This window comes from Erpetoichthys calabaricus, chromosome 4 (genome assembly GCF_900747795.2).
Source record: "Erpetoichthys calabaricus chromosome 4, fErpCal1.3, whole genome shotgun sequence".
Taxonomy (NCBI): domain Eukaryota; kingdom Metazoa; phylum Chordata; class Cladistia; order Polypteriformes; family Polypteridae; genus Erpetoichthys; species Erpetoichthys calabaricus.
The window spans coordinates 258,084,162-258,111,398 of record NC_041397.2 but is presented as its reverse complement, the minus strand read 5'-3'; the positions used below and the strand labels follow the sequence as shown (position 1 = coordinate 258,111,398).

Sequence of the window (27,237 nt, the reverse complement as noted above, 5' to 3'; positions counted from 1 at the left end):
TGACTGACACATTTCCATCTCAGGTCACAGTATCATCATTCCCTTGTTACATTCATCTTGTTCATCAGAAACGAGGGCATGGAGTACAAAAAATGGAACTAATGTAAAACCTCATGCTCAAAAACAAATGGTGTTGTGAAAGATCTCAATCTTCTTTTAACCCCAAGTCAAGCACACATAGCAATGCTAATGAAACACATTAAGTATTAATAAAATCTTTAAATGAAAAAATTATAGCTTTCACTGATTTAAAAAAGGTAATGTAGGAAAAATGTGAAAAAGGATTAAATGATCATAGCCATTCTAGTAATTAATCTTAAAATATGTTTTTGCAGCTTGTTTGAATATGGATCTTAACGTTTTCAGGATAATGTAAAGCAGTTCTTCCATCTCTCAGTAGACAATTTTTTTTATCTCTTGCAGGAATCCTCGTCATGATGAGTTTGTGCCAAGAGGTTAACGTGTATGAGTACATCCCATCAGTCCGCCAGACAGACCTTTGCCACTACCATGAGAAGTACTACGACGCTGCTTGTACTCTTGGAGCATATCATCCTCTGCTTTATGAGAAACTGTTAATTCAGAGGATGAACAAAGGGACAGATTCTGATTTACAAAGAAGAGGAAAAGTCACATTGCCTGGTTTCAGTGCCATAAATTGTAACACATAACTTGAGTATTGAAATCATAAAAAAGAGAGAAATAGTGCAATAATCTGACAACTGCTAGTTAAAATGTAACTATACTTGAAGCAGCTTTGGACTGGATAGTTTGTACTTTTCCCTGTTATCACTGGTGTTGACATTCTGTTTTTTGCTGTTTTTTCTATATATATATAAAGTGAATATTCTCGTCAGCAGAATGTAATGCCAAGCCCACTATTCTTTCTCTTTAAACTAAACTGCTGTAGGAGACGGGTCAAAGTTAGCACTCCACTTGAGCACAGTGAGCAGAACAAAACCCTGCGTCACATTTCTTTAAGCAGATCAAGAAAAAAGACAGCAGGCGTGACAGAAATGTCTTTAAATGAAAATCTGTATTGAAAAGACTTTTACTTGATGTTGAGAATGGATTGGTTTAGCCTTTTTTATTGAGTTATTCTTATGGGAAGCTAATCGTTTTTCCAGACTTTTAAATACATTTTTTTCTTTTTATATTTTTCATTCATGCATTTAATTCAAACAGTACATGAAAGACATTTTTAAGAACTTCAGTTTTTGCAGCAAAAAATCTGCAGCCATGTCTGTGTATTTAAAACTTTCTAAGGCAATTGATTCGTCTGCTCAGCTGTATAAATCAATGGATTTTTGTCAATGTCTTAACGCTTATGCTGTATGTGGATGTTTTAATGGCTCAGTCACTGACAGTGCATGGACTGCTTGGGTGGGTATTTTGAATGTATTATTACTAATTTGAAATGTACGTGTGTTTTTATTTTTTTTTCATCTTAATAGGACTCTTTCCTGTAATCTGAAAGCACTTGACATTGTTTGGTAAAGAGAGGTTAGAGTTTAATCTTTAAATGTTAAAACTGCGTTAAAAATGCAGAATAGGAAAAAGGGGAAAATGATAACATATATTATTATCCACAAATTTGACTCATTTTTAGTAGTTTCCTGTTTTAATGTTAACTTCTTTCACGGTTTTTTCTTACCTTCATGATTTTGTACATTTTGTATTAAATATTCTTTGTAGAAACCAAGAATTTTGTACAAACTTTGCAATTATTGCTGATTTCTTTAACTGTAAATAAATTGTAAATATAATAATTATACTTTTCTGGGAAACAAGTGTTTCTTTTATTGTTTGGGTATTAACAAAATACAGTTAAAGTATGAATTGAACAATTCAATGCTAGAGGATGGAAAAAATGACACCTACCGGAATCGCTGTTCAGAATGGTGATGGAACAACAGAGTGGAAATTATATTGCAAGACTGACCTCTGGGTTGCTTTCTGAGGCAGATGTTCCTGAATTCCCTAAATTTGTTTTAAGTTTAACTTTTATAGGATTGAGACAATAAATTCTGCAGAATTTGCACCTACTGAATTATTATAGAGGCGGAACGGTGGCGCAGTGGGTAGCGCCGCTGCCTCGCAGTTAGGAGATCTGGGTTTGCTTCCCGGGTCCTCCCTGCGTGGAGTTTGCATGTTGTCTGCATGGGTTTCCTCCGGGTGCTCCGATTTCCTCCCACAGTCCAAAGACATGCAGGTTAGGTGCATTGACGATCTTAAATTGTCCCGTGTGTGTGCGCACCCAGCCTGGGATTTGTTTCCTGCCTTGCAACCTGTGTTGGCTGGGATTGGCTCCAGCAGACCCCCGTTACCCTGCAGTTAGGATATAGCAGATTGGATAATGGATGGATGAATTATTATAGTTCCCTTTCTAGCTGTGAGCCATCAAGCCATACTAATTTTACATAGCACTCTTCAGAAAGAATTTTATGAAGTAGTTACGCATGTTGCTAAAAAACAAATGCAATAAAATACTACGATTGGAGGTGTAAAATAGTGAGATTGGTAAGAAGTGTTGCCATCAGTCTTTACAGCCCTTAGAATTAGAATGTTTTAGTGTCTGAGAGAATACATGTTACGTAATGCACTTGCAAAGTCTATTATAGAACAACTAGTCATTTAGCCCGTTACAATAACGGGCGCTAGAACAGTAGTGCATAAACATTAGTAGGAACAGTCTATATTAAATGGCAAGGGACTTTGACCTCATTTTTCTTTCTTTCAGCCTTTCCGCGCATGCGCACTTCACCAGAAGACACACACACACGGACACTGGACGCACAAAGGGATTTTATTAAAGAGGATTTGGCAGCCTTTGATTAGAGCCCCACTGCTCTCTGTTTCTGGCCTTTCGCACGGTTTCAGAAACACCTTTGAAAATAAAACAGAAGAATCCAAACTCATTCCAGGCATGGATCACACGTTTGTTCAGGACTTGGGACCTTTGTTGTCCATTGTGGCTGTTTTTCGCAATCTCTCTGGTGCTGCAGTGTTTTCTTTTCTCCAGGCATTGTTTCGTCCCTCCTTTGCCTCGTATATGTAGCCTGTTGGGTATTTTTTTTCCTTTGATGACGGCTTCACAACTCAGTCTTCATGTCTCTAGCATTCCTTTCTATTTTTGATGGAACATTCTTTCCTATTGTTGGTAAACATTTAGTTCACTCCAATTTTCCTGAATAGAACTGAATAAGGAGAGCACCCTTACCCAGGTTGGCTTGACGTATACCTAGTGCTGACAAATAAGCCTCAAACCCCCACCACCCTGAAGTGGATTAAGGGTCAAAACTGGATGAACAAATAAAATGGGTTAACCATCTACAGTGTGACATTTAATCTATCTCTCTAATGAAAAGATACATGTGTGGCTGTAAAGAAGTAACAAGATCAGGTGCAGTTATGAACAGGGATGTCACATTGCCAGAATTTTTGTATTTGGTAGCAATACTAATGAAATTTCACAATATTCAAAATCCCATTTAATGGCTTTTTATTTTTTAAAGTACCTCAATTATCCAAGTGAGCAATGTTGCTCCTCTTTCTGTAATAGAATATAAAATAGATAAATACTGACAGTAAAAACAGTTTTAAAATACTGGTATATTTGCAAAGTATTTGTCCAAGTATCAATTGATTGAACAAATATTTGCATTCATAAATGTCAAAATACAATGCAGGGCTCTGTGAATTCATCCAGTGTAACAACAAATGGGGAGAAATGATATAATCTGTGGGGGAGGATTTCAGCATAGGGTTTATAAAGGGTGGTATCATCATGATCTACCCGATTTATCTTACTATATACACATTCTCTCTCCAGTAACTACATTTTTACTTTTAATATTGATTTTAAGAAACATTTGTTCCTGCCTTGTGCCCTGTGTTGGCTGGGATTGGCTCCAGCAGACCCCCGTGACCCTGTGTTAGGATATAGCATATTGGAGAATGACTGACTGACTGGATTGTTATATATCTATACTTGTGATGGTCCAGGTTGGCTACAGCTACTATACTTTCTTGATCCGAGGACTATCAGTAGTCATCTCTAAGGTGAATAGGGCAATGAGGACACGTAGCCTGCAATGAATAGCATGATGGATGTTTCAGTTTCGAGCAATTCACAACAAAGCGAAGCCAAACGTTTTCTCACCGTGATGATATCTCTCATTGCCACCTAGTGGAATCTTCCGGATTTACATAAAGTACGTTAAGTAAGTAAAAACAGTACGCCGCTTGCGTAGAAGTGGTGTCTTGCATCACGTCACGTGAAGTATAACCCCGGCCTAATACTGAAGTGGAAGACAGTACAGAGAGGTTAAACGAGTCTGATTAAATTTTAGATTAAAATTAAGGCAATCACAGAGCTGCTTTTATGTCAGCTCCTCCAGGTAGTCTCTCCTCCTCTTGTTGGCTGGGATTGGCTCCAGCAGACCCCCATGTCCCTGTGTTCGGATTCAACGGGTTGGAAAATGGATGGATAGATAAATAATCACACACCAACATTATTTATCCATAAACTTTAATGATCAGGAAATGCATTCACCAGCCCTTGTATGGTATTTCTGGTGATGTCACACACCACAGACTCCTATTCTGGGTAGGATTGCCATGGCCACTTCTGACTTCTTCTTCTTCTTCTTCTTCTTTCGGCTGCTCCCGTTAGGGGTTGCCACAGCGGATCATCCAAAATTGATTGCTCTAAAATGGCAGCATCCATAATACAAGAAACATTGTGTTATGTAGTAACGCTAAAATTATTCTTTATTCATGTCACTTTCAAGTGAAAAACCAATGCCGGATTCAAAATCCTTGGACAAAAAACCCTAGAAGAGGTGTATACATATCCAAAACGACCTCAGGAGAATACCAATAAAATAAATAAATAAAGACATACACTGAAACTAACACAACTGAAACTATAAGTAGGAACTGACAAAGTTAGAAATGAAACTCCGTACCGTGGAGCCCAGAGGCAGCAGTGGTGACATGCCACTGTGTTTCCTTTCCAACCCTTTATGTATGCCTATGATTGTATACCAGTAATGGTGCACTGCACTATAACGTGCAGTGAATACACTTGACTTGAGCATTTCTAGTTTTCATACTCTTTCTTTTTCTGTACTTTTAGCATTCGTTTGCTCAGAGGTTGATGCGCTTGCTGCTTCCGGAGCAGCTCTTCTTTTCTCCACCTTCGTGGCCCGCTTCTTCTCTTCTTTCATCAGCATCTTTTCGCATTAAAACTGATTAAGTCAATGTTTGTGTTGCAATTACTTGGTGTGTTTTCGTTAATTTTTCACTTAAGCTGGCACTTAAGTCTTCAATCTACCTCAAGAATGATTTAAGATATGAAGAGGTAGGGGACAGCAAAGGTGGTAGAGATGAGAAAGGCGCCCGTACGCATGCACCGCACAGCCGTCCTGCCGGCCGCTGCTGACAGTTGATTCTACAATAAAATAAAATAAAAATAAAAAGAGGAATAACCTTGGAGGTCAATCATCACCCTGAAAGGAGATAGTAGACGTCACATAGTATATGTGTACCAAATTTCAGGTGGATAGATCAAAAGGTTTGCGAGCTACAGGTGATTTTAAATCCTGGATAGACAAACGAACAGCCACGGTAGCATAATATATATTAAGATTTAATTGTAAAAAAATGAATAAAGCAATGAAATGTCTCCGTCAGGAGTCTTTAATTAAGTATGCATATTACAATTTCTGTTTTCTTAATTTTTTCTTAATTTGTCCAGTCCAGTGCAGGATTGTGAGAAACCTGAACAAACATTCTGTACAATCCAGATACCATCCAATCCATCACAGAGTACACTCCCAAAGATGATGAATGGAATTCACAAAAAAAACAATACAGAGATATCAATAAATCTAATATACACATGTTTACAATTTTGTAGGAAACCAGCATACAAAATCCACTCAAACACTGGAGAAGTTCAGGTAGAAGGCACAAGCAAACATTAGAATGGATGCTTGTCCACCATAGGGTACACTCACAAAAACTATGACCATGAGGTTGGGAGCTTGCGCTGATACAGCACGTCGCTGCACCCTCCACACACCAAACCACCTACATCGGGACACGAATGCAGCGGGTGACACCTCAGCACCACACTGCAATAGTGTGAGGTTTTTATGGTGGCTGGAGTGCCAATCCTGCCACCAACCCTCAAGTTTTCCCATCAAGTTAGAGGACCTGCTTGCAGGGCTGGATGTAGATTAACGTCATACTCAAGACAAAACAATTGCTGGTTAAGGTCCTTGCTCAAGGGCCTAATGGAGTAGAGTCACTTCTGGTGTAAAAAACTGTGTTAATGTTCATGATGCATTATCTGTTGGAATGACAGAGACATAGCAACCAGACAGACACACAGACTCTTATCCTTTTATTAAGGTGGACGAGCTGCACTATGCATCTGAGATGGGTTAAAATCTAACTAATCAACGTAGAGCTCAGCAATAACCTTTGCAGTACACCATCTATTGGAATGTATTTTGTAATAAAATGCATGTCTAAAAATGGCCGTGATGCACCAGCTGTTGGAATGACAGATGCAAAGTATTTTATTACAAATGTTTGTGACTCGCAATCTTTGGGAATGATTGTGACATAGCAACAAGATGAACACACAGACAGACACACAGGTACTTGTCCGCTATGGCATAGTTTAATACTTACAAATCAACTGAATAATATGGATGTCAGTTTTGGGGAGAGCATATAAATATGGAAGACACAGATGGAGTCCATCCCATCTGAAACCTGAAAAGACACCCAAGCCCGTGTCAGAGCTGAAACAGCTTTTCAAGATGTGTTTTGCTTAGCCAGTAGTGAATTATAAATGACATGATGAATAATCAGTGACTGCTTTGTGAGTCACAGTAGAGCCATTACTGCCTCACATGAAGAGCTATAGCTTAATGCCACACTCATGAGCACTCCACTGGGGCAAATAAATTAATACAATTGTCGACACTATGCTTGAGGTTACACCTTAGACTTTCTTTTAAGAGACAAGATTCAAAGATAAAAATGGAAATGGAAAAAAACTGAGAATAATCAAATAGAAAATAACGAAAAATAACTTGTTAGTTAGCTCTATAGTGTAAGACAACAGAAAATGAACTATTTAGCCAAACTAACCAAGCCAGCAAAGAAGAGGAATTAGGATCTCTACTTCAAGCAGGTAAGAATTTAAACATGCAGATAGGTATAGACAGACTTGCTGTCAACAGCAAAAATCTTTTAAAACATTAAGCTTTGGTGTAAAATGAAATGCCTTAAAGTGGCCTGAAATTATCAAGGGATTTGAAAGGCTATAGAAAAAGAAAAGCGACAATGAATGTCCACATTTTAGTGATGGTGTCCGGGTGGTTATTGTAATGCATCACATTCTAGAAGCAAACCTACACATTCGCAGAGAGACACTTTAGAGTTGCTAATCAATCTAACATTCATATGTTGAGGATGTGCAGGCAAGTTGGGGTCAGACATACTAATGAAGAGAGAACATGAAGATTGCACAGCGACACAGCAACTTGATCATAATTTGAGCCTTTTAGCTCTTTGTGAACAGTGCAATCCACTTAGTGCTGAGTTGCTCATTCATATGTAACACTGCTAGTTATCTTGAGGAGACGTGTCTCATCTGTACAGTAACTGTCTCACAGTTCTTGATCTTTAGGTTCATTTCTAGGCCGGAATTACTTAAAACGATGAGTTTGCATGTGTATTTACTCCCAGTGTTTAAATGTTGGCTATCAACTTGACTGCAAAGACCCTGTCTTGTGTTTAAATTTAAATTCTGGCTTTCCAAAACCCCTGAGAAGGTATGTAAAATAAAATGTGGATGAATGAATGGTTCATTTGTATGATAAAATGCAAAACCTTTAATGAAGGGACTTTTTGTTCTTTATAGTATCTAGTATTTTTTGCAGTATAGGCAAAACTTGTTGCACAACACTAAGATTTGCTTATTTTTGTCAGCTTAATACGGCAGCTTTGAATAATGAATATACCTTTAAATTTATTAGTTAAATATCAGGTTTAAGCTGACCCAAATATTCTCTCCTGAAGGGTTTTTAAAACTGAACATATTCAATAGTGTTTATCAGAAAAAATTTGCTGAAGTGCTTTTTGCAGCGAAAATGCTGCATTTGCCAGTGACCTTGTTTGCTCAATATTTTCCTGGAAATACTCCAATGTGGCTGCCTTGGGCAAACTTTTTTTTATCAGCTCCCCATGACACATTGCAAGGCCAACGTGACATCACAGACTTGTAGCAGCCAACGCTGGATGGGATAGCTCCCAAGTATATAACTCTGATCCTAGAGGTGGACTAAAATTAGCAGAACACCAAACACCATCTGGGCAAAATAACGCATCCAGCATAGTTAGCCATCAGGGACACTTACGAGACCACTGCACCATTATAATCCACTAAAAACTAGTGGAAGTGTATGGGAATTTTATGGAAATGTATGGGAATTTCCCCGAATTCAAGGCAAATGGAATTCAGCAAGATTGATTTATCACTAATATCCAGTCATGCCATTTATGAAAACTGTGCCCTTGAGAGGGCACTCATGAGTGGCTCTGAACTGAAAGAAAGACAAGGAGAACAATTTTATAAAGAAGATAAGTTTTTTTTACAAGTAAAATATAATTAAAGAGAAGAATACAGAGTGATGGAGACAAGATACAAATGATGGCCTAACTATAAAAGGTTAATACCCTATGTTTTAGGGTGGCTGACCTACCACCATTCTGTCTGCCCTGGCCTCTCTTCTTCCTGCCAGGTGAATCTTTTGCCAGCTTTCCTACTGACTCCAAGTTCAAAGGGCATGTTGTTAGATGGGGCCTTTAAGTTCCTGCATGGAACTGTTTCTGGAGAGGCCAGCTGCCGCATGTGGGGTCAGAACTCCCCCTAGTGTCCCCATGTTTCCCTCAAATTCTCAACTCCAGATTACTATTAAAGGGTCAGGTCAGTCCTTTAGTAATCAGAGAAGCAGGATGACATGTATTAGAGAATAATTCCTCTTGCAGACACATAACGTCACAAGGAATTTCATACATGCTTGCCATCATCTTCCAGCATCCTGGATTTGCACTGGTGTTCTATAAGACACGTGCTTCAGGGTCCCCTTCACTACATTGACTTTTTAAATTTTTTTTAATTGCCTGTTATTACTGACAATCATGACATTGCCAATGAACTTGCCAGAGAGGCATCTTACAGCCTGACTCCCCTTCTGTACTGTGGTGGTGTCCCTGCAATTACAAAACCAACTAGGCATCATTCCCCTGCTGTTACAGCTGCAATATCATTTAGTAGGTCTAGGGTTAGGGTTAGGTTTCAAAGGTATTACTCATTATCACACGGAATTTGTTTTTTCATTGATCTAGCAAGATGTACAATGGTAAACACTCCATTGTCATCGTATGATATGAGAAAGGGAGGAAAAAGTCCAACCTTCTCTCGTATTAATGATAAAGAAATAACCAAGTCTGAGGAACAGTGCAATCCGCCCCCCTTTAAACCTGGACTTGGAGTTCAATGCAGCATCCAGAACTACACAATGTGCAACATTCTGCATTTGTTGCTGTTATCCGGTTTGAATTTTGTTTTATAGGCAGTGCAAGACTTTCTCCAAATAGTTTATTGATTTGCCACAACAGAGCACTACCTTGGTTATTGATCAACACATTGCATCCTGGCATGTATGTTAATGGGAAAGTAGATTTATTATTATCAGTTCTTGTATTAAACACTTCTTAGTCCACCTTTTGATAACTGATTGTAAAATATTTTAGTTTGAATCATCCTTTAAGTGATTTGATTCTGATCTGGTGTGCTTTAGAGTGGCATCAGTATTATCTTTGACAACACACCATCTGTTATCCATCAAAGGTTTCTTGGTGATTGTTGACCAAAATGTTGACCTTTGCTTAATAGGCTTATTCTTCAAAGTAGTGCAGCTAAATCTCTGACAAAGAAAGAAATGTGACAGTTTCTTACCATTAATGAAAAAAGAGTGACAATGTTAATACCTGTTCACAGCCACGAGAATAAGAAAGGGATGCTTGTAGTGTAAAAAAATCCATGCAGTTAAAAATGATAAGTCTTAATGCAGTTGTACGGGCTTTGAATTATTCTCCTGAATAAATGCTTATATTAAAATGATTACATATTTTTACAGTAGTTCATTAACAAAGCTCGTATGGAATTGGCCTGGTACAAGTTTTATTAAGTGATAGCATAGTAGCTAGCACTGCTGCCTCTCTAATTCAGGATCAGGGCTTCAAATCCCATACTCAGTCGTTATCTGAATGGAGTCTGTGCACTGTTCTCATGTCTGAAGGAGTTTCCTGCCGCTATGGCAGTTTTCCTCCCACATCTCATATATGTGTGATTCTCATATAAATAGTGCTTCTAAATTGGCACTGTGTCCATGAGTTGATATAGAGATGGAGTGGCACCCCATCCAGGGTTGGTTACAGCCTACTACCTGGGGGGTTTCTGGTCCCTAATTACCCTGAATTGGATTAAACCTTTTTAAGGGGTTTGGTGTCATGTATTTCAAGAATGGACAATATGCTTACCTGGATGGTTTGTAACCAGGGGCAGACTGGCCATTAGGACATTTGGGCAATGCCCAGTGGGCCACGGACTCTGGTCTGGTCATGGGCCAGCCGTTTCATGAAATAAATTTTAATTGATGCTTACAAGAGCAGTGGGCTTGCCTACAAGCTACTGCTAATGCTGCCTGTGTCGCAAGTGCAGTGTGAAAGATCATTCTCTGCATTGAAGAGAATCAACAGCTGCCTGAGAAAACACAATGATGCAAGAACATCTTGAGGAGTTAATGTTGATGTCCGTAGAGAAAAGTATCCTAGCCAAACTTGACACTAACAGTATTGTTGATGATGTGGCTGCTAAAGGCAGCGAACTGCGTAAGCTACTCGCCTACTAGGGTACTGGCACTTGGACATGACTTTGACATTTGACATGTACTCTAATAACGTGTAAGCCGTGTTACTAAATTTTTATTTTTCATTAAATTTTATTTCTAAGCATGTCGTCAAATTTTATGTTGTGTCTAAACAACAGTGCACAAATTAAGTTTGGCAACAGTTTACATAGAGTTCATATCATAGGGGCTCATAGCAAGTAGCGAGCCTCGTACTCACCACAGATTTTAAGAAAATTACAATGAATAATGGGCCGAGTGGGTCGACCTCATCACCTCACTCGTTGAAGGATGCCCAGGCAGGTTTTGAGACATAGTCCGCTTCTGTTTGTAACAGACTTGGCAATCAAGACTGGTATTTCCATAGAAGTCTATTGAAAAATTGGGCCTTAATGCATATCTAACCTAAATAAAGGAATAGCTTTGCTAGTGGAAGGCATTTGGTGGTACCTCCTCTTCATGGCATCAAATCTCAATCCAGACTTTTTCATGTGTACCACCCACTATGTAGAACGAGCCATGACCTCCATCCAAACTGCTGACTCCCTCGGTGTGTGTAAGACATGTTTGAAGACTCTCTTGTTCTGTGAATATCTTTCTAATTGAGAATGGCTTTAATACTAGGTTCTTTGTAGCTAAGAACAGAGTAGCCAATCTTGTGTTGTTCTCTTGGGTTTAGACTAGCAGTTCTCAGTCTTTTTGGCCCTGGGACCCAGTTTTATCTATTTTTGTTCAGTGATGATCCTTTATTAGGGGAGAGTCCCGAGGCTTTGGAAAACATCTTGTATCACCCCAGTCCCAAAGGTATCACGTCCTAGTGAGCTGAATGACTTTCGGCCTGTTGCTCTGACATCACATGTGATGAAGACCATGGAGAGGCTGCTGCTTCACCACCTTAGGCCACAGGTTCAACACGCCCTTGACCCTCTGCAGTTTGCATATCAGGAGAAGGTGGGAGCGGAAGATGCCATCATCTATATGCTACACCGATCCCTTTCTCACTTGGACAGAGGCAGTGGTGCTGTAAGAATTATGTTTCTAGACTTCTCTAGCGCCTTCAACACAATCCAACCTTTGCTCCTTAGGGACAAGCTGACAGAGATGGGATTAGATTCATACCTAGTGGCATGGATCGTGGACTATCTTAAAGACAGACCTCAGTATGTGCGTCTTGGGAACTGCACGTCTGACATTGTGGTCAGCAACACAGGAGCGCCACAAGGGACTGTACTTTCTCCGGTCCTGTTCAGCCTATATACATCGGACTTCCAATACAACTTGGAGTCCTGCCATGTGCAAAAGTTCGCTGATGACACTGCTATCGTGGGCTGTATCAGGAATGGGCTGGAGGAGGAGTATAGGGACCTAATCAATGACTTTGTTAAATGGTCCGACTCAAACCACCTACACCTGAACACCAGCAAAACCAAGGAGCTGGTGGTGGATTTTAGGAGGCCCAGACCCCTCATAGACCCAGTGATCATCAAAGGTGACTGTGTGCAGATGGTGCAGACCTATAAATATCTGGGAGTGCAGCTGGATGATAAATTAGACTGGACTGCCAATACTGATGCGCTGTGCAAGAAAGGACAAAGCCGGTTATACTTCCTTAGAAGGCTGGCTTCCTTCAACATCTGCAATAAGATGCTGCAGATGTTCTATCAAACAGTTGTGGCGAGCGCCCTCTTCTACGCAGTGGTGTGCTGGGGAGGCAGCATTAAGAGGAAAGACGCCTCACGCCTGGACAAACTGGTGAGGAAGGCAGGCTCTATTGTTGGCATGGAGCTGGACAGTTTAACATCTGTGGCAGAGCGAAGGGCGCTCAGCAGGCTCCTATCAATTATGGAGAATCCACTGCATCCACTAAATAATGTCATCTCCAGACAGAAGAGCAGCTTCAGCGACAGACTGCTGTCACTGTCCTGCTCCACAGACAGATTGAGGAGATCGTTCCTCCCCCAAACTATGCGACTCTTTAATTCCACCAGGGGGGGTAAACGTTAATATTTAACATTATACATAGTTATTGGTTATTTTTTTTTTTTTTTTTTTTTTTTTTTTTTTTCACCTGTATTATTATCATTCTTTAATTTAATATTATTTATTGTATCAGTATGCTGCTGCTGAAGAATGTGAATTTCCCATCGGGATTAATAAAGTATCTATCTATCTATTTATCTATCTATCTATCTATCTATCTATCTATCTATCTATCTATCTATCTATCTATCTATCTATCTATCTATTTAATGTAAATTAGCCAGCATTCTCCCCTGAAAGGTATATTAACAACAGCAAATTCATATTCAGTATTTAAAAGCAGTGTACGTAATTTATGAATTACGCACAATACACTTACAAACACAGCTTGGTACATGGGTGTTTAATTGAATCAGATTTAGCATCCATTTTTCTTTTTAACCTGGGCTTGTCTGGTTTTCACATATTTGTGAAATCAGAGGCGAGTGGAGAGAGTGCAGTGAGGAATATGTTTCATTTTTTGATGGCAGCTGACTCATCTATAATTTCAGCACGCTCATCTGTTGCATAAGACAAGACAAGCTGCTCTACAATTGTGTAAGTTTTCTTATATTTGACAGTTGATGTGCAACAAGATGACGTCTGGAGTGCCCACTGGCTTGTTGTACAAACACGCTAGACTATTTTTTTGTAAGTAGTATGCTTTGTATCCAAATGTCTTTATAGTGTGGAAGGCTTCATGCTTTTGTTTGCTAGTACCACACCGCAGATAATGTGCAACAGCTCTTTCTTGCCATGCTTTATGATGAAAGTAACTATAAACCCTAGACAATCTTGGTTGCATATGTTCTTTTAATATTCATGTGATTTTCAGGTTTTTGGGTTGAAACTTTTTGAGGGTGATACAGCATTGGTAGAGTTTGGAATAGATGACGCTATGTGGTGTTTAAAGAACTTTCTTAATGAATCGTGGGGTGTATAACTGGTTGTCATCTGCTTGTAACTGGACTTATGTTGTTCTAGTATGCAGGTCCCTTTGACTGGGTGCAGAATTGAAATCTGTAATCAGTAGCCCCCTAAAACATTCAAGTGATGGCCGATTGTTTTTTTTTGTTTTTTTAACATGAGCTGACAACCAGCCTAGGATGTCCAGAAACTACACACTGGTTTAGACCTCTTCACTTGAGTTGGTCAATTTGGTAACCATGTCATGTAGCACTTGTTTCAAAACAGGACCCAGACTGATGTTTACTCAGTTATGCTGACCTGTTTTGTAAGTCAATTTAATAATTCTTTGCATTTATATAGTGCTTTTCTCACTACTCAAAGTGCTCAAGAATTGCAGGTTAAGGGCCTTGCTCAAGGGCCCAACACAGCAGAGTCCCTTTTGGCATTTACAGGATTCGAACCAGCAACCTTCCGATTGCCAGTGCAGATCCCTAGCCTCAGAGCCACCACTCTGCCTTTGGATAAAGACCTCTACTAACTAAACACATGTAAATGTTTTTTCTGCCTTAAAGATGCTGTGTTTTTACATCCCCAGCATCATTATATTCAAAGAGTCAGGACAATAATTGCCCTGTAAATGAGTGTTATAATCTGAATGAAAAGCAGAATGAGAGATCAGCTTGGTCTGGTATACAAAATGATGATGCTTGTCTTTTATGCTCACCATCGATGCTAGTAGGCCACATACCATTCTCTGCTATTAACATTGGGATTGAGATACCTCAATGTTAAGCTCATTAGCTGAATCACCAACTCAGCAAGATTTATAAGAGCCAAATCATTGTTATTAGGCTGACTGCTTGGCCAGGTGTATTGTGCATGCATTGGAGAAATTGATGAAGCGTGGAAAAATGCTGGCTGTGATGTTTGTTTGGACTAGTGAATCATTTAAGAAGGATCTGTGAGACCGAGAGGAACATTCAAGGGAGGACAAGCAGATAATATAGCATTCTGTCACAGCACCTATGTCAGTGCTTCCCACCCTGTACAAAAATGTGGCACTTACCATGGATCGCTCAGATATATCTTATATCTTGGGCAGAAAAGTGTAAAATTAAATAAAATTATTAATAACATTAATAAATAAATTAAAACTACTCTGTAAGTATCTCTATATATAATCTTCATTTGGATCTTGATCTTTGTTTGTCCGCAAATGAATTAGAAGAAGAAGCACTAGATGGTAGTAGAGAGACAGCTAAAACATAGGCATTGCATTAAGAATCTCCTCCAGGCTTATACTACTGAAGACTGTAGTACTGCAGTCACACCTCAAAACACAGACATTCAAACTAAGCAAATTGTTGTGCTTTAAATTAACTAATCTTTATATATAATCTTCATTTGGATCTTGATCTTTGGTTGTCCGCAAATTCCACGCATGCATAGACCACCTTCCAGTTTAGTACGTTGTTGTTACTCACAGATGTCAACAATGTGCCAGAATAACGAAAGGGGTGGTGGACAGTGTTACGCTGGTTAGCTCCTGAGGCCTGGTTAGAGAATGAGATTGCCGAAGATAAAAGGTACGTGCCTACGTAACATATGAATGAAAGAAAGACACTGGGCAAAATGAATGACAACATAACAGCATGTTCCGGAAATTATTATTGTTACGTTGTAGCCGGCGAGTGCTGCGCGTCTCACAGTTGTACCGTGGCTTGCTCACATGTCAGTGAAGTGATCCCTATTTATGCTTTAAAGAGCTTGGATACCCATGTGTCCCCCTTTTATAACCATTGCTCCATTTATATTGCCTTACTCTTTGGATTGCCACAAAGCAACCTGCGAGATTGGAGAAAGGTTGAGAAGAGATCATGAGAGGAAACGACAGCGTCATGAAAACGAGACAGACTGTGAACGGAGAGAAGCAGAAATGCTCGTCCACCACCACATAATTACTATTCGGACAGTGATTCCGAGTAGGCCGCTCCTATCGAATCAATGTCCAAGGGTTTTCTTTTGTAATTTTGTTTCCCTTATAAAAAATCATAATGCTGTGCAACGAAGGGCCCAGTTCACGACTGGCAGCCGCGTTTAAACAGGGAGCCCTTCACAGACAACTTTAACACACGCAACGTAGTTGGGCGCACATGGCTAGTAAAGTATATATTGCAAGATCTTCTTTCAGCTGCTCCCATTAGAGGTTGCCACAGCAGATCATCTTCTTCCATATCTTTCTGTCCTCTGTATCTTGTTCTGTTACACCCATCACCTGCACGTCCTCTCTCACCACATCCATAAACCTCCTCTTAGGCCTTCATCTTTTCCTCTTACCTGGCAGCTCTAAGCTTAGCATCCTTCACCCAATATACCAAGTATCTCTCCTCTGCACAAGTCCAAACCAACGCAATCACCGCCTCTCTGACTTTGTCTCCCAACCATCCAACCTGAGCCGACCCTCTAATGTACTCATTTCTAATCCTGTCCATCCTCGTCACACCCAATGCAAATCTTAGCATCTTTAACTCTGCTACCTCCAGCTTTGTCTCCGATGTTTCTGTTTATTTCAACATTTTCTTTTGCTGCATTTCATATTATATTTGTCATTACTGTATAGCACCCTAGTCTTTTATGTGGAAATGTGCTTAATAAAAATAACCAACACTGAAATGAACTGAATAAATTGAAACAGATTGGATTCTATTCATACCTTCATTCTGAACCCTGTCATTGTCTGCCTCCTTCTGCCAACTGCATGTGGCCTGCAGCAGACTTTGACCTGCCCAGGTTGGGCTGGCAGTGGGTCAACTTCTGTGCTGACTGCCACTTCTTTCTCAGGGCTGAAGTCTACGGGATTCACAAATGAGGATGGAATATACAATAGTAATGCAATTCTCAGCCATCACCAGCACCTTGATCTCCAGTTTCTTTATTGCTTGTTAGTTGCAGCTTGACACTGTGATGATGCATAAATTAGATCCTTCATTCCACTGTACAGCATTTTATACCACACATACCGAGTGTCCTTTTAAATTCATAAAGGATCGTATCCTAGGTGCCTTGAAGGATAGCAGAATTTCTCTATTTATTCAACTGTTAACCCATTCGTTTTTGCATAAGATTTTTCCCTTACAGGATCAACCAAAGCCTGTCTAAGTGAGTTGCTGACAATTTCGGAAGCCTGTGTTGTCAATTACAAGATATTGTAATGCACACACAATACAAACACGCATTTCAATGTGGAGAAATCCCACATAAACATAACATCCAAATGGGACCGGACCGGGAATCAAACCCTTGTCCTGCAACCTTTAAATTTGTAATAACTAATTATCTGAAAATGTTTTTGGGATATCAGACAGGAAATCGCAGACATTAAATAAGGATATCTAAACAATGAATTTTGAAATACATTTCAAAGTATTTCTACCTTGACTTGCCTTTATAAAGAATTCTCATAGCTTCATTTTAGATTTTTGTTCTCAGTCCATCCAGAGCAGACATTTTAGATAAAATAAGTAATTGTACTGATTTACTGTTTCTGATTGTACAGTATATGACATTAAAGTAGAAACATAAAGCTGTAGGGCAGGAGTAGGAAAGTGTCCTGTCTGGTCTGTTACTATCCATCCATCCATTATCCAACCCACTATATCCTAACTACAGGGTCACGGGGGTCTGCTGGAGTCAATCCCAGCCAACACAGGGCGCAAGGCAGGAAACAAACCCCGGGCAGGGCGCCAGCACACCACAGGGTCTGTTACTACCTGAATGAAAATTGAAAATGAACCAAAATTCCTGGCAACACATTTTTCTTTTTTAATTTTATTGATTTTATTAAAATCAAATAACATTCTATACAAATAACTCAAGTTTTACAAAAAAAAAAATAAGAAAAGGTTCAAAACAAATCAACCCCCACCCCTGAGAAAGAGAGCTAGGCCATCAGAGTAAAACTGTAAGCTAGTAAAAATAAGTAAATAGATAAATTAATAAATGAATAAAGATTAGCGGAGTAAAAGATGGGAGAGAACCTGCTTCCTCAATTTAAATGTTTATTCTAAAATGTTATTGATTAGATCTTGCCAGGTTTTGAAAAAGTTTTGTACAGATCCTCTAAGTGTGAATTTGATTTTTTCCAGTTTTAAATAGTATATAACATCAGTTACCCACTGACTTAAAAGAGGAGAGTTAGGATTCTTCCAGTTGAGCAATCACACTGCTTCCCCTTCTTTTTTATGTGTTGTTGTCCTAATGTAACTCATTCTCCCATATTATAACATAAATTAGCTAGCAGCAGCACTTAGTGTTGCCTGGGTAAGTAATTTTAAGGCAGAACTATCTAAATACTGTAAATAGTGTTTCATAAAGTGTACCCTGGCAGAGACAAAACAGGCTCCAAATTCGGGAAAAGATACTGTCCGTAAAACTCACTGTTGTATAAAAAGAACCCTACCCTCCCCAGATAACCTCAGGTATTTCTTAAAGTGTACCTTCCCAGAGATAAATTACATCAATGTATTATATTTCAGGGCTCAAAATCTGGGGAAATGCACTGTCAGTAAAAGTCAGGAGAGCAAAAAGGAAAATGTACCCCCAGGGTTCCAAAGTAGTATATGACTCTTCCTAAAAAAGTATGTTATGTGTGCAAATGTTTGTTGAGATTGGGCCAAGGGTGTGGGATAAAGGACAAACACAGACACACACACACACACACACATTGAGCTTCATATATTAGATATGTCCATTAGTTGTGTCTCTGATGGGGACTCATCTAAAGACTTGAGTGACAATATTTACAATTACATCATTTGAGTCAATGGTTCTGCAACATTGTTGTGCATTCTCTGCTATTAACAGGAATTTCATTTTACAATTAGCAGGTTGAGGGGTTTAATAATGTACTTTTTATCTAAGTATAATTCATACTGCCTACTAACAAAATGTTCAATCCCTAATGCTTGTTTAAAGGAGAAAATGCCACTACACCTCTTCTGTACTACTTGTGTCCCATAATTTTTTTGCCAATTTCAAAACTAGTGGTGATACTAAACATAATATAAATCATACAATTGTTGGTGCAATCGCTTCACATTTACCAATCATTTCAACAGTATACAATCAGAAGCTTCATTCGACTTTAATTACTTACAGCTTTGTTACCTGTAGGGGGTGCTCTTGGGACATGCCAAAATCAAGAATATGTCCCAGAGAATCCATATATTAAAAAAACTATGTTTATTAACAAAAAAATAAATAAATAAATAAAATACAGGAATAGGTAACACTGAATGATTTAAAGAATATCGCATTAATACTACAAAAAAGAGGACCAGAGCCTCTCTGTGCCTACCTAAACAGTTCAACTTTGGGTCTTCAATGGACTAACACATTTTTGATATTCCTGAATGGTGATTTAACCACTTTTCCGAGTGATGTCTCTGAGCATATGTGCCATTTGTCAGCCAGGATTTGACACCTTGGACCCGGTAGCTCAAAATTGTATCATTCAATATAATTTAAATTCTGCAGTTATAAACACTGAAAAATGCAAGGACCCTTCTGATTTTCATCAAAATTGTTCCATTAAATATCCCACAACAAAGACGATGACTTTGTGTATTTCTAGACATCTGTGTTAAGTGCAGCACAATTTCAGAAGGAGGATGTTTTTTTCTTTCAACAAGACAAGGTTCTTTCATTTAATTCCACATCATAAATCACCAGTCTGACTCATTTCTTTCTTAGATGTAGTGGAATTTAACCTTGAATTACAATATAGCTTGTATTCAAAAGAAAACTCATTAAGGGAAAATAAAAGACATCTTACCTGCTTGTTCATCATAATGTAAATTACAGGATTAATGACAGTGCTGCTCTTAGCTAGGATGGAGGGAACAACACTTGCAACTGGTGAGATTATGCCAGGTCTGCCAAATGTTGCAAGCAAGGCCATTACACCATACGGCGTCCAGCATATCAAGTAACAGGCAACTGTAGTAATCACCATGAATAAAATGTGCAGTTCCCTTCTTCTGGCTGCTGATCTCCTGATTTTTCCAACCTAAAAAAAAATTGCAGAAATTTCTGACATGTTCTGCACACAAGTGAATGAAATATACAAATATGGGAAAGAAAGCTTTTAAGAAACACAAAAACTGTGAATGAATAAAAGAGAATTTCCATTTGAATGGAAAACTGACTTGTGCTCCTGGCAATTGAATATGAGAGGTATGGAGTCATGAAAATGAATTACAGTGATCCCTCGCTATATCGCGCTTCGCCTTTCGCGACTTCACTCTATCGCGGATTTTATATGTAAGCATATTTAAATATATATCGCGGATTTTTTGCTGGTTCGCGGATTTCTGAGGACAATGGGTCTTTTAATTTCTGGTACATGCTTCCTCAGTTGGTTTGCCCAGTTGATTTCATACAAGGGACGCTATTGGCAGATGGCTGAGAAGCTACCCAACTTACTTTTCTTTCTCTCTCTCTTGCGCTGACTATCTGTGATCCTGACGTAGGGGGTGTGAGCAGGGGGGCTGTTCGCACACCTAGACGATACGGACGCTCGTCTAAAAATGCTGAAAGATTATCTTCACGTTGCTACCTTCTGTGTGCAGCTGCTTCGTGAAGCGACATGCTGCACGGTGCTTCGCATACTTAAAAGCTCGAAGGGCACGTATTGATTTTTGACTTTGTTTTTCTCTGTCTCTCTCTCTCTCTCTCTCTCCCTCCCTTTCCCTCTCCCTGCTCCTGACGGAGGGAGTGTGAGCTGCCGCCTTCAACAGCTTTGTACCGGCAGTGCTTCGCATACTTAAAAGCCAAACAGCCCTATTGATTTGTTTGCTTTCCTCTCTGTTTCCTTTGAAGAGGAAGATATGTTTGCATTCTTTTAATTGTGAGACAGAACTGTCATCTCTGTCTTGTCATGGAGCACAGTTTAAACTTTTGAAAAAGAGACAAATGTTTGTTTGCAGTGTTTGAATAACGTTCCTGTCTCTCTACAACCTCCTGTATTTCTGCGCAAATCTGTGACCCAAGCATGACAATATAAAAATAACCATATAAACATATGGTTTCTACTTCGCGGATTTTCTTATTTCGCGGGTGGCTCTGGAACGCAACCCCCGCGATGGAGGAGGGATTACTGTACTTGCTCAATACAATTTCACACATACAGGAATATAGTAGAATACAATGACAATGATTATTCACCTTAGTTACTTGGCTTTTTAAAAATATTGTAGCACTATTCTGATAAATATACTCACAAATAAAATCATTTACTTGAGGCAATACAAATGGAGATAAAAATGAAGACATTAAGTAGGAGATATATGGTTGCTAATCCCATTTGAATCACGTCTGCAACTCTAGTTAGTGCATACATATAAAATATTTGAATCTGAGAATCTTTGTGAAATAAACCATTTGGTCTCTCTGACGTTCAGTGTTACCGTAACAAAGCAACCATGTTAAACAAGTTAACAAAATCAAAAACAGCTCAAAAGCGTTAAGATGCCTTAGAGTGAGGTACATATTCTTCAAGAATTTACAAAGAATGGTAGGAGGATAAATTGCCATTTTTTTATTGTTTTATCAGTTTTCAAAACCTACATAACCATGAGGTACATCAACAGCCACAAGTGGAAGGCAGATCCAAGAGAATATCTTAACCCTCTACTAAAACTGAGGAATTAAAAAAAGGAAAAAGGAAGAAAGAAAAAAAACTGATAAAAGCCTCATAGTCTAAAGAAGTATTTACTTTTCTTAGCAGCACATTGATTATTAATTATAACATAATATACAGTCCAGTCCAGTCACAGTGGACAGTGACAGAATTTGCATGATTTTGTCTCTGTACACCATGACAATGGATTTGAAACAAAGCAAAGATGTGATTGAAGTGTAGACTTTCAGCTTTATTCAAGGTGTTTAACAAAAATTTTGTATGAGTTGTTTAGAAAATTTTTCTACTTGCCCAGCCCCCATTTTCAGGGGCTCAAAAGTATTTGGACAAACTAACATAATCATAAATATCATGGTCATTTTCAATGTTTGGATGAAAATCATTTACAGTCAATGACTGCCTCAAGTCTGGAACCCATGGCCATCTTCAAGTGCTGGGTTTCCACCCTAGTGATACTTTGCAAGACCTTTATTACATCTGTCTTCAGGTGTTGCTTGTTTGTTGGACTTTCAGCCTTTGGTTTTGACTTCAGTAAGTGAAATGACATGTCCAAATGGGTTGAGGTCAGTTGATGGACTTGGCCATTGAAGAATATTACACTTCTTTGCCTTGAAAATCATTCGGTTTGCTATCACAGTATGTTTTGGGTTATTGTTCATCTGTACTATGAAGCGTTGTCCAACCAGTTTTGCAACATTTGGCTGAATATCAGCAGATAGTATAGCCTGGTAAACTTCAGAATTCATCCTGCAAAATCAACAATAAACACCAGTGACGGACTTCCATTCACAGTCGGGGATGACCATGCCATAAAACTGCTTCCACCAAGCTTCGTAGATGATGTGGTATTCATTGAATCATGAGCCACTTCTTCTTTTCTCCATACTCTTCTCTTTCCAGCATTCTGGTATATATTGATCTTAGTTTCCTTTGTCCAAAGAAAATTGTTTCAGATCTGGACAGACTTTTTAAAAATGTTTTCTGGCAAAGTCTAATCTGTCCTTCCTAAGCTTGAGGTTTACCAGTGGTTTTCCCCTTGTGGTAACCCCTCTGTCTTTACTTTTATTGAAGTCTTCTCTTGACTGTAGACGCTGGCAATGATAGGTCTACCTCCTGGTTCTTGTTCATGGTTTTGGCTACATGTTGTGAAAGGGTTCTTCTTCACCAAGGATTCAAGGATAAAAGTTAATCAACAGAGCAAAAAAGAAAGTAGGAAAGATTGCAGCTGATTGCACCCACCCCAGCAGCCATCTGTTCATTAAACTGTCATTATACAGTAAAGGAGGTACAGGTCTACTGTGACCGACTACACACCATCTCCGCAGCTTCTTTCCTCAAATTATTCAGATACTAAATAAACTTACATAGGGTTACTCCTAAATGTTTTTGCAACATATAGCTAGTAACTGTGCTGTTTGTCTGTTAGTAAATACTTAATACTTACTGAGCTTGAGCTATTTGATATCTATATTATTTTGTATAGTTTTGTACTATTTTGTATAATTTTTCTATCTATTATAGTTAACTGTTGAAGTTTGTAAATGTTTTGTTCAAGAGGATCTTGTATTTGTATAGTAGTTTGCACGTGTCAGGTTAATGGTGGATGAAACTGTGTTGTCTTGAGTTGGTAATGTCTTCTATCCCATGTTTTGCACTTACTAGCAATAAAGTGATTCTGATTCTATTTCGTTGAATTTTGGCATTATATCAGGGCAGTCAGCACTGTAAGCTACATGGCAGACTGATGAGTTAAACTTAGTGGTACTGGAGACTTATTTTGGTTTTAGTGCCATTCAAAGATACTTTATTAAGCACTTATGTGATATGACTTTAATTTGATCTTCTTACAGAACATGAAATAAAAAAGAGTGTATTTTTTACCATTGCAGCTTTTCTCTAGCACTGCACCAGGACTGCCATAAACTGTCCTTTACTCCCACTCCCCTGCATCTACTGTATGTCAGTATGTATAAATCAAGAAAATGAACACCAGTGCTATGTATTGACATGTGGTGCATCATTGTGAACTGCATAATACAAAATGTTAAACCTTTAAATGAAAATTTTATTTAATAAAATATTAAAAGGTAGTATATAAATCCAGTTGTGGATGTGTATGTAATTCTTTAGGTACACACTTATTTGTATTATTGTTTTGTAATGATAAAAAAAAAAACAAAACATGAAAATGTCACCCTGACCAAAGTGCTGTCTTAGGCGTTTGCCTCATTGCTGGCCCTGGATGCGACAATATTTTTTAACTCGTTCAAGAGGCCACATTGATCACAAAAATTATGTTCATTTTCTCAGACTTCATAGAGAGACAAAGAGATCAAGAGGGGCACATTCACAGTAACAGTCATTTTCAAAATGATGCCAAGAATACAAAATGAATTAAATACAAAAATAATGATTTTATTAAATAAATAAGTAAACATTATGAAAAGATCAATAGAAGGCATATAAAAGTATAACATATAAAATGAAACAGCTGTTGATCCCTGGCTCAACATTTGCCCACATCAGAAGTCCTCCTGTCTTCTTCCTTGTTTCAATCTCCTCTTTCACTTTTTCTATTTATTTTATCTCCATGTGTGTTTAGACTGAGACCTTACTCCTTCTCATCAAATACATAATTGGCACAACTTATCTCCTGACCTTAAATTCAATGAGCTTGAGGATTCTAAGAGGCTATAAATCCCATCTTGGGGTCACTTCTGGAAAATCAAAGAGACATCTCTAGGATCAGTGGTGACCCTACATTTCCAACAAACTAGATCCCCTCTAATGGTCCCAGTATCCCTATACACTAGACACTTTGCTTGACCTAAAGTAACTATTGTCTCTTGTGTAATCATATTTCTAGCCAGTGATAATGTGCTGACCAGCACAATCCTGAGTTTCTTCTTCCAAGACCCCATTTTATTCATTATTTTAAATAATACTTTGCAGAGTGTCATCAATGCTTGCACTTTCTTCCTTGTCCTTCCTTGGAAGTTTTTTTGGCTCTGTCCCTGTTTTGTGGGAAATACCTTTCTATAGCAGACCATATATCATATACTGTACTTATCCACATGATATTTAAACACATATCCATAGTTTGATTTTCCTGGTATACAAGGTGGTTCATGCTTGATTTACTTTAAGGAGTACTCCAATGCTATGTGTGAAATTCAACGAGTAAATCAAATCAAGCACTTAAAACAGTGCATTGATACAATGTACGAGGGGGGACCCAAAAATAACTAGAATTTTTTTTTGGAGGCTGACATTTTCTGGTAAGGTGTGTGTACTAGACTGCCCTCTGCATCATTTGGCCAAGTGGCATCCTTGGTGAAAGGTCTCTAAGGTCAGTGTAATTTTTTTTTCTTGAGCCTCTGTTACAGTTTTCGTCAATTTTGTGATGGCAGACTTGAAAGAATAACATGTTTGCATCAAGTTCTGTTTCCTTTTGGGAAAAACAGCAGCAGAAGCTGTCACAATTCTTTTAGAGGCTTTTAAAGAAGAAGCTTTCAGCCAGGCAAGGCTTTTTACTTTATAGTGTTCAAGCGAAAACTTGATGCTGTGTGGAGAAAATGATTCGAATTGCGGCGATCAGGTGAGTGACATCTGCATCATGACAACGCTCCCACCCACACAGCAATGAATGTGTGGCAGTTTCTCACAAAATATAGGATGACAAGAGCCCCCCCCCCCCCCCCACCACCCCATGACAAATGGACCTTGCACCCTGCGATTTTTTCTTATTTCCAAGATTGAAGAGGGACCTTAAAGGGAAGCGTTTTCAGGATGTAGAGGGGGTCAAGAAGCAAACGACAGAGGCACTGAAGGCTATCACTTTGCAAGACTTTCAGAACAGTTTTGAAAAATGAAAAAGTGGTGGGAAAAGTGTAAAGTGTCTCAGGGAGAGTATTTTGAGGGTGATTACGTTTTGGAAATATATAGAGAAATATATGATTTTTTTTAATTCTCTTTATTTTTGGGTCCCCCCTTATATGCATGTGAATAAATATAAATCTTAAAACAAAGTTCTTACTCAACTAAAAAAAAGAAAGTGCTGTTTCAGGTTGGAAATTCATCCTAATATCCCTGCCTCATTTTTTCGCTTACTATGCTTTTCAATCAGTGATTCATAAATGATATATTTCCTTGTCTACTTTATATTACCATTATTAGGTTCCTTGATTTTGATAATGAAACTGCCACTTTAAGCATATTGTAGATGCAAAATATTTCAATGGAAATATCCAGTAGCACAGGTGCAATAAATACCTGTTTTTCAGAAAATTTTTCAGCATAAAATTATATGAACTAAAAATGGTTCTACATCCCTGGCATACATTTCATTAATTGAATGCTTCAGAGAAGGTTAGACAGAAAATAATTTAACAGCCTCTAAGATTTTCTCACAGTGGGCATGCATAGGACACCATTAGTTACAGACCTACCCCATTAAATTGGAGTTTTCCCGCTGTGATTTTAGTTAGTAAAACATCAGGTAAAGAAGAAAGAGAAATAGGATTTTAATAATGAATAATTTCATATCACTATCATAAAGATACAGTAGGCATAAATGAAAAGCAGCATATAAATCTTCACTGTTCTTTCTGAATTAGACCAGGAGATCAGGCCTTTGCTGGAGCCTAAAGAAAATTAATAATATACATGTGCTGGCGAGTCTTCTAATTACTGCTGCAACAAAGAGGTAAACAAAATGCATTAGCATGTGGTGCTGCCCTACTGGCCATGAGACTTAACAAAAAAGGGGGAGCTACCACAGTAATACAACAAAGAAGCCCACAAGAACTGCTTCCCCCACATGACAGTCAGGAAGAAAACTGATTGACAAGAAATCCATTACATACCAGCATCTACTTTCTTAAAACTGAACAAAAAAGTTTAAAGCTTCGCAAAAAGCTCTTGCTTCTTTATGTGAAAAATGGTAATTACAGTATCATAGGCCAGTGCATGTTAGATGAACGCAGCACTAACGTGATTATTATTATTATTATTATTAGGTTCTAGGACCTGGCAACCCTAAATTGTACTATGCAGGTATGACATAGGTATGTATGCATTATTAGTAGTATTTTTTTTTCCTCTTTTTTAGAACATTAGAACATTTGTAATGAGAACAGGTCATTCAGGCTAATAAAGATCACCAATCTCCATTCTCAAGTTTAAAAAATCCTTGACTGATCTACTCATACACCTCTCCAATACATTTGTGCCCATCCATTTCAAACAGAATCAGTCATGTTGGACAGGTGCCATCTCTTCTAGAAGAAGTCACAATATCTCATAAACCTATTCCCTCTGTCCTGTACCAATATTTGAGCCAAATGTTAAGCCTTCTGATCTTGTCATTCTTAGCCGGACTGGTGCATGTCGCAGACAGAGCTCCAGAGAAGACCACCTTGTCAGCTTTGCAACTCAGTTTGGCACTTAACTCTTTAAATTTGGACTCCAGAACTGTCAGCATGCCCTTACTTGTGTCATTTGTTCCAACATGAACAATGGCAATTGGATCTGCCTCCACTCTAGTCAGGAGCCTGTCCAGCCTTACAGGGAGGTCTCCTGCCTGTGCACTAGTAAGGTTAATACACAGCACAA

The 27,237-nt window shown here is 38.6% G+C and overlaps 2 protein-coding genes across 4 annotated transcripts in view; one reads left to right on the top strand and one right to left on the bottom strand.

The window, feature by feature from the left end:
* The window catches only part of LOC114650806 (beta-galactoside alpha-2,6-sialyltransferase 2-like), a 170,683-nt gene extending 168,909 nt beyond the window's left edge, over window positions 1-1,774 (top strand). For all 3 annotated transcript variants that reach the window (XM_028800684.2, XM_028800683.2, XM_051926796.1), the window contains one exon: window positions 424-1,774. In XM_028800684.2, coding sequence (XP_028656517.1) covers window positions 424-671 — 248 coding nt within the window. In that variant the 3' untranslated portion in view covers window positions 672-1,774. The remainder of the gene's footprint in view (window positions 1-423) is intronic.
* The window catches only part of tmtops2b (teleost multiple tissue opsin 2b), a 171,961-nt gene that overhangs the window by 6,457 nt on the left and 138,267 nt on the right, over window positions 1-27,237 (bottom strand). Inside the window, exon 3 of the mRNA XM_051926803.1 lies at window positions 19,759-19,992. Within this exon, the coding sequence (XP_051782763.1) occupies window positions 19,759-19,992 (234 nt within the window). The remainder of the gene's footprint in view (window positions 1-19,758; window positions 19,993-27,237) is intronic.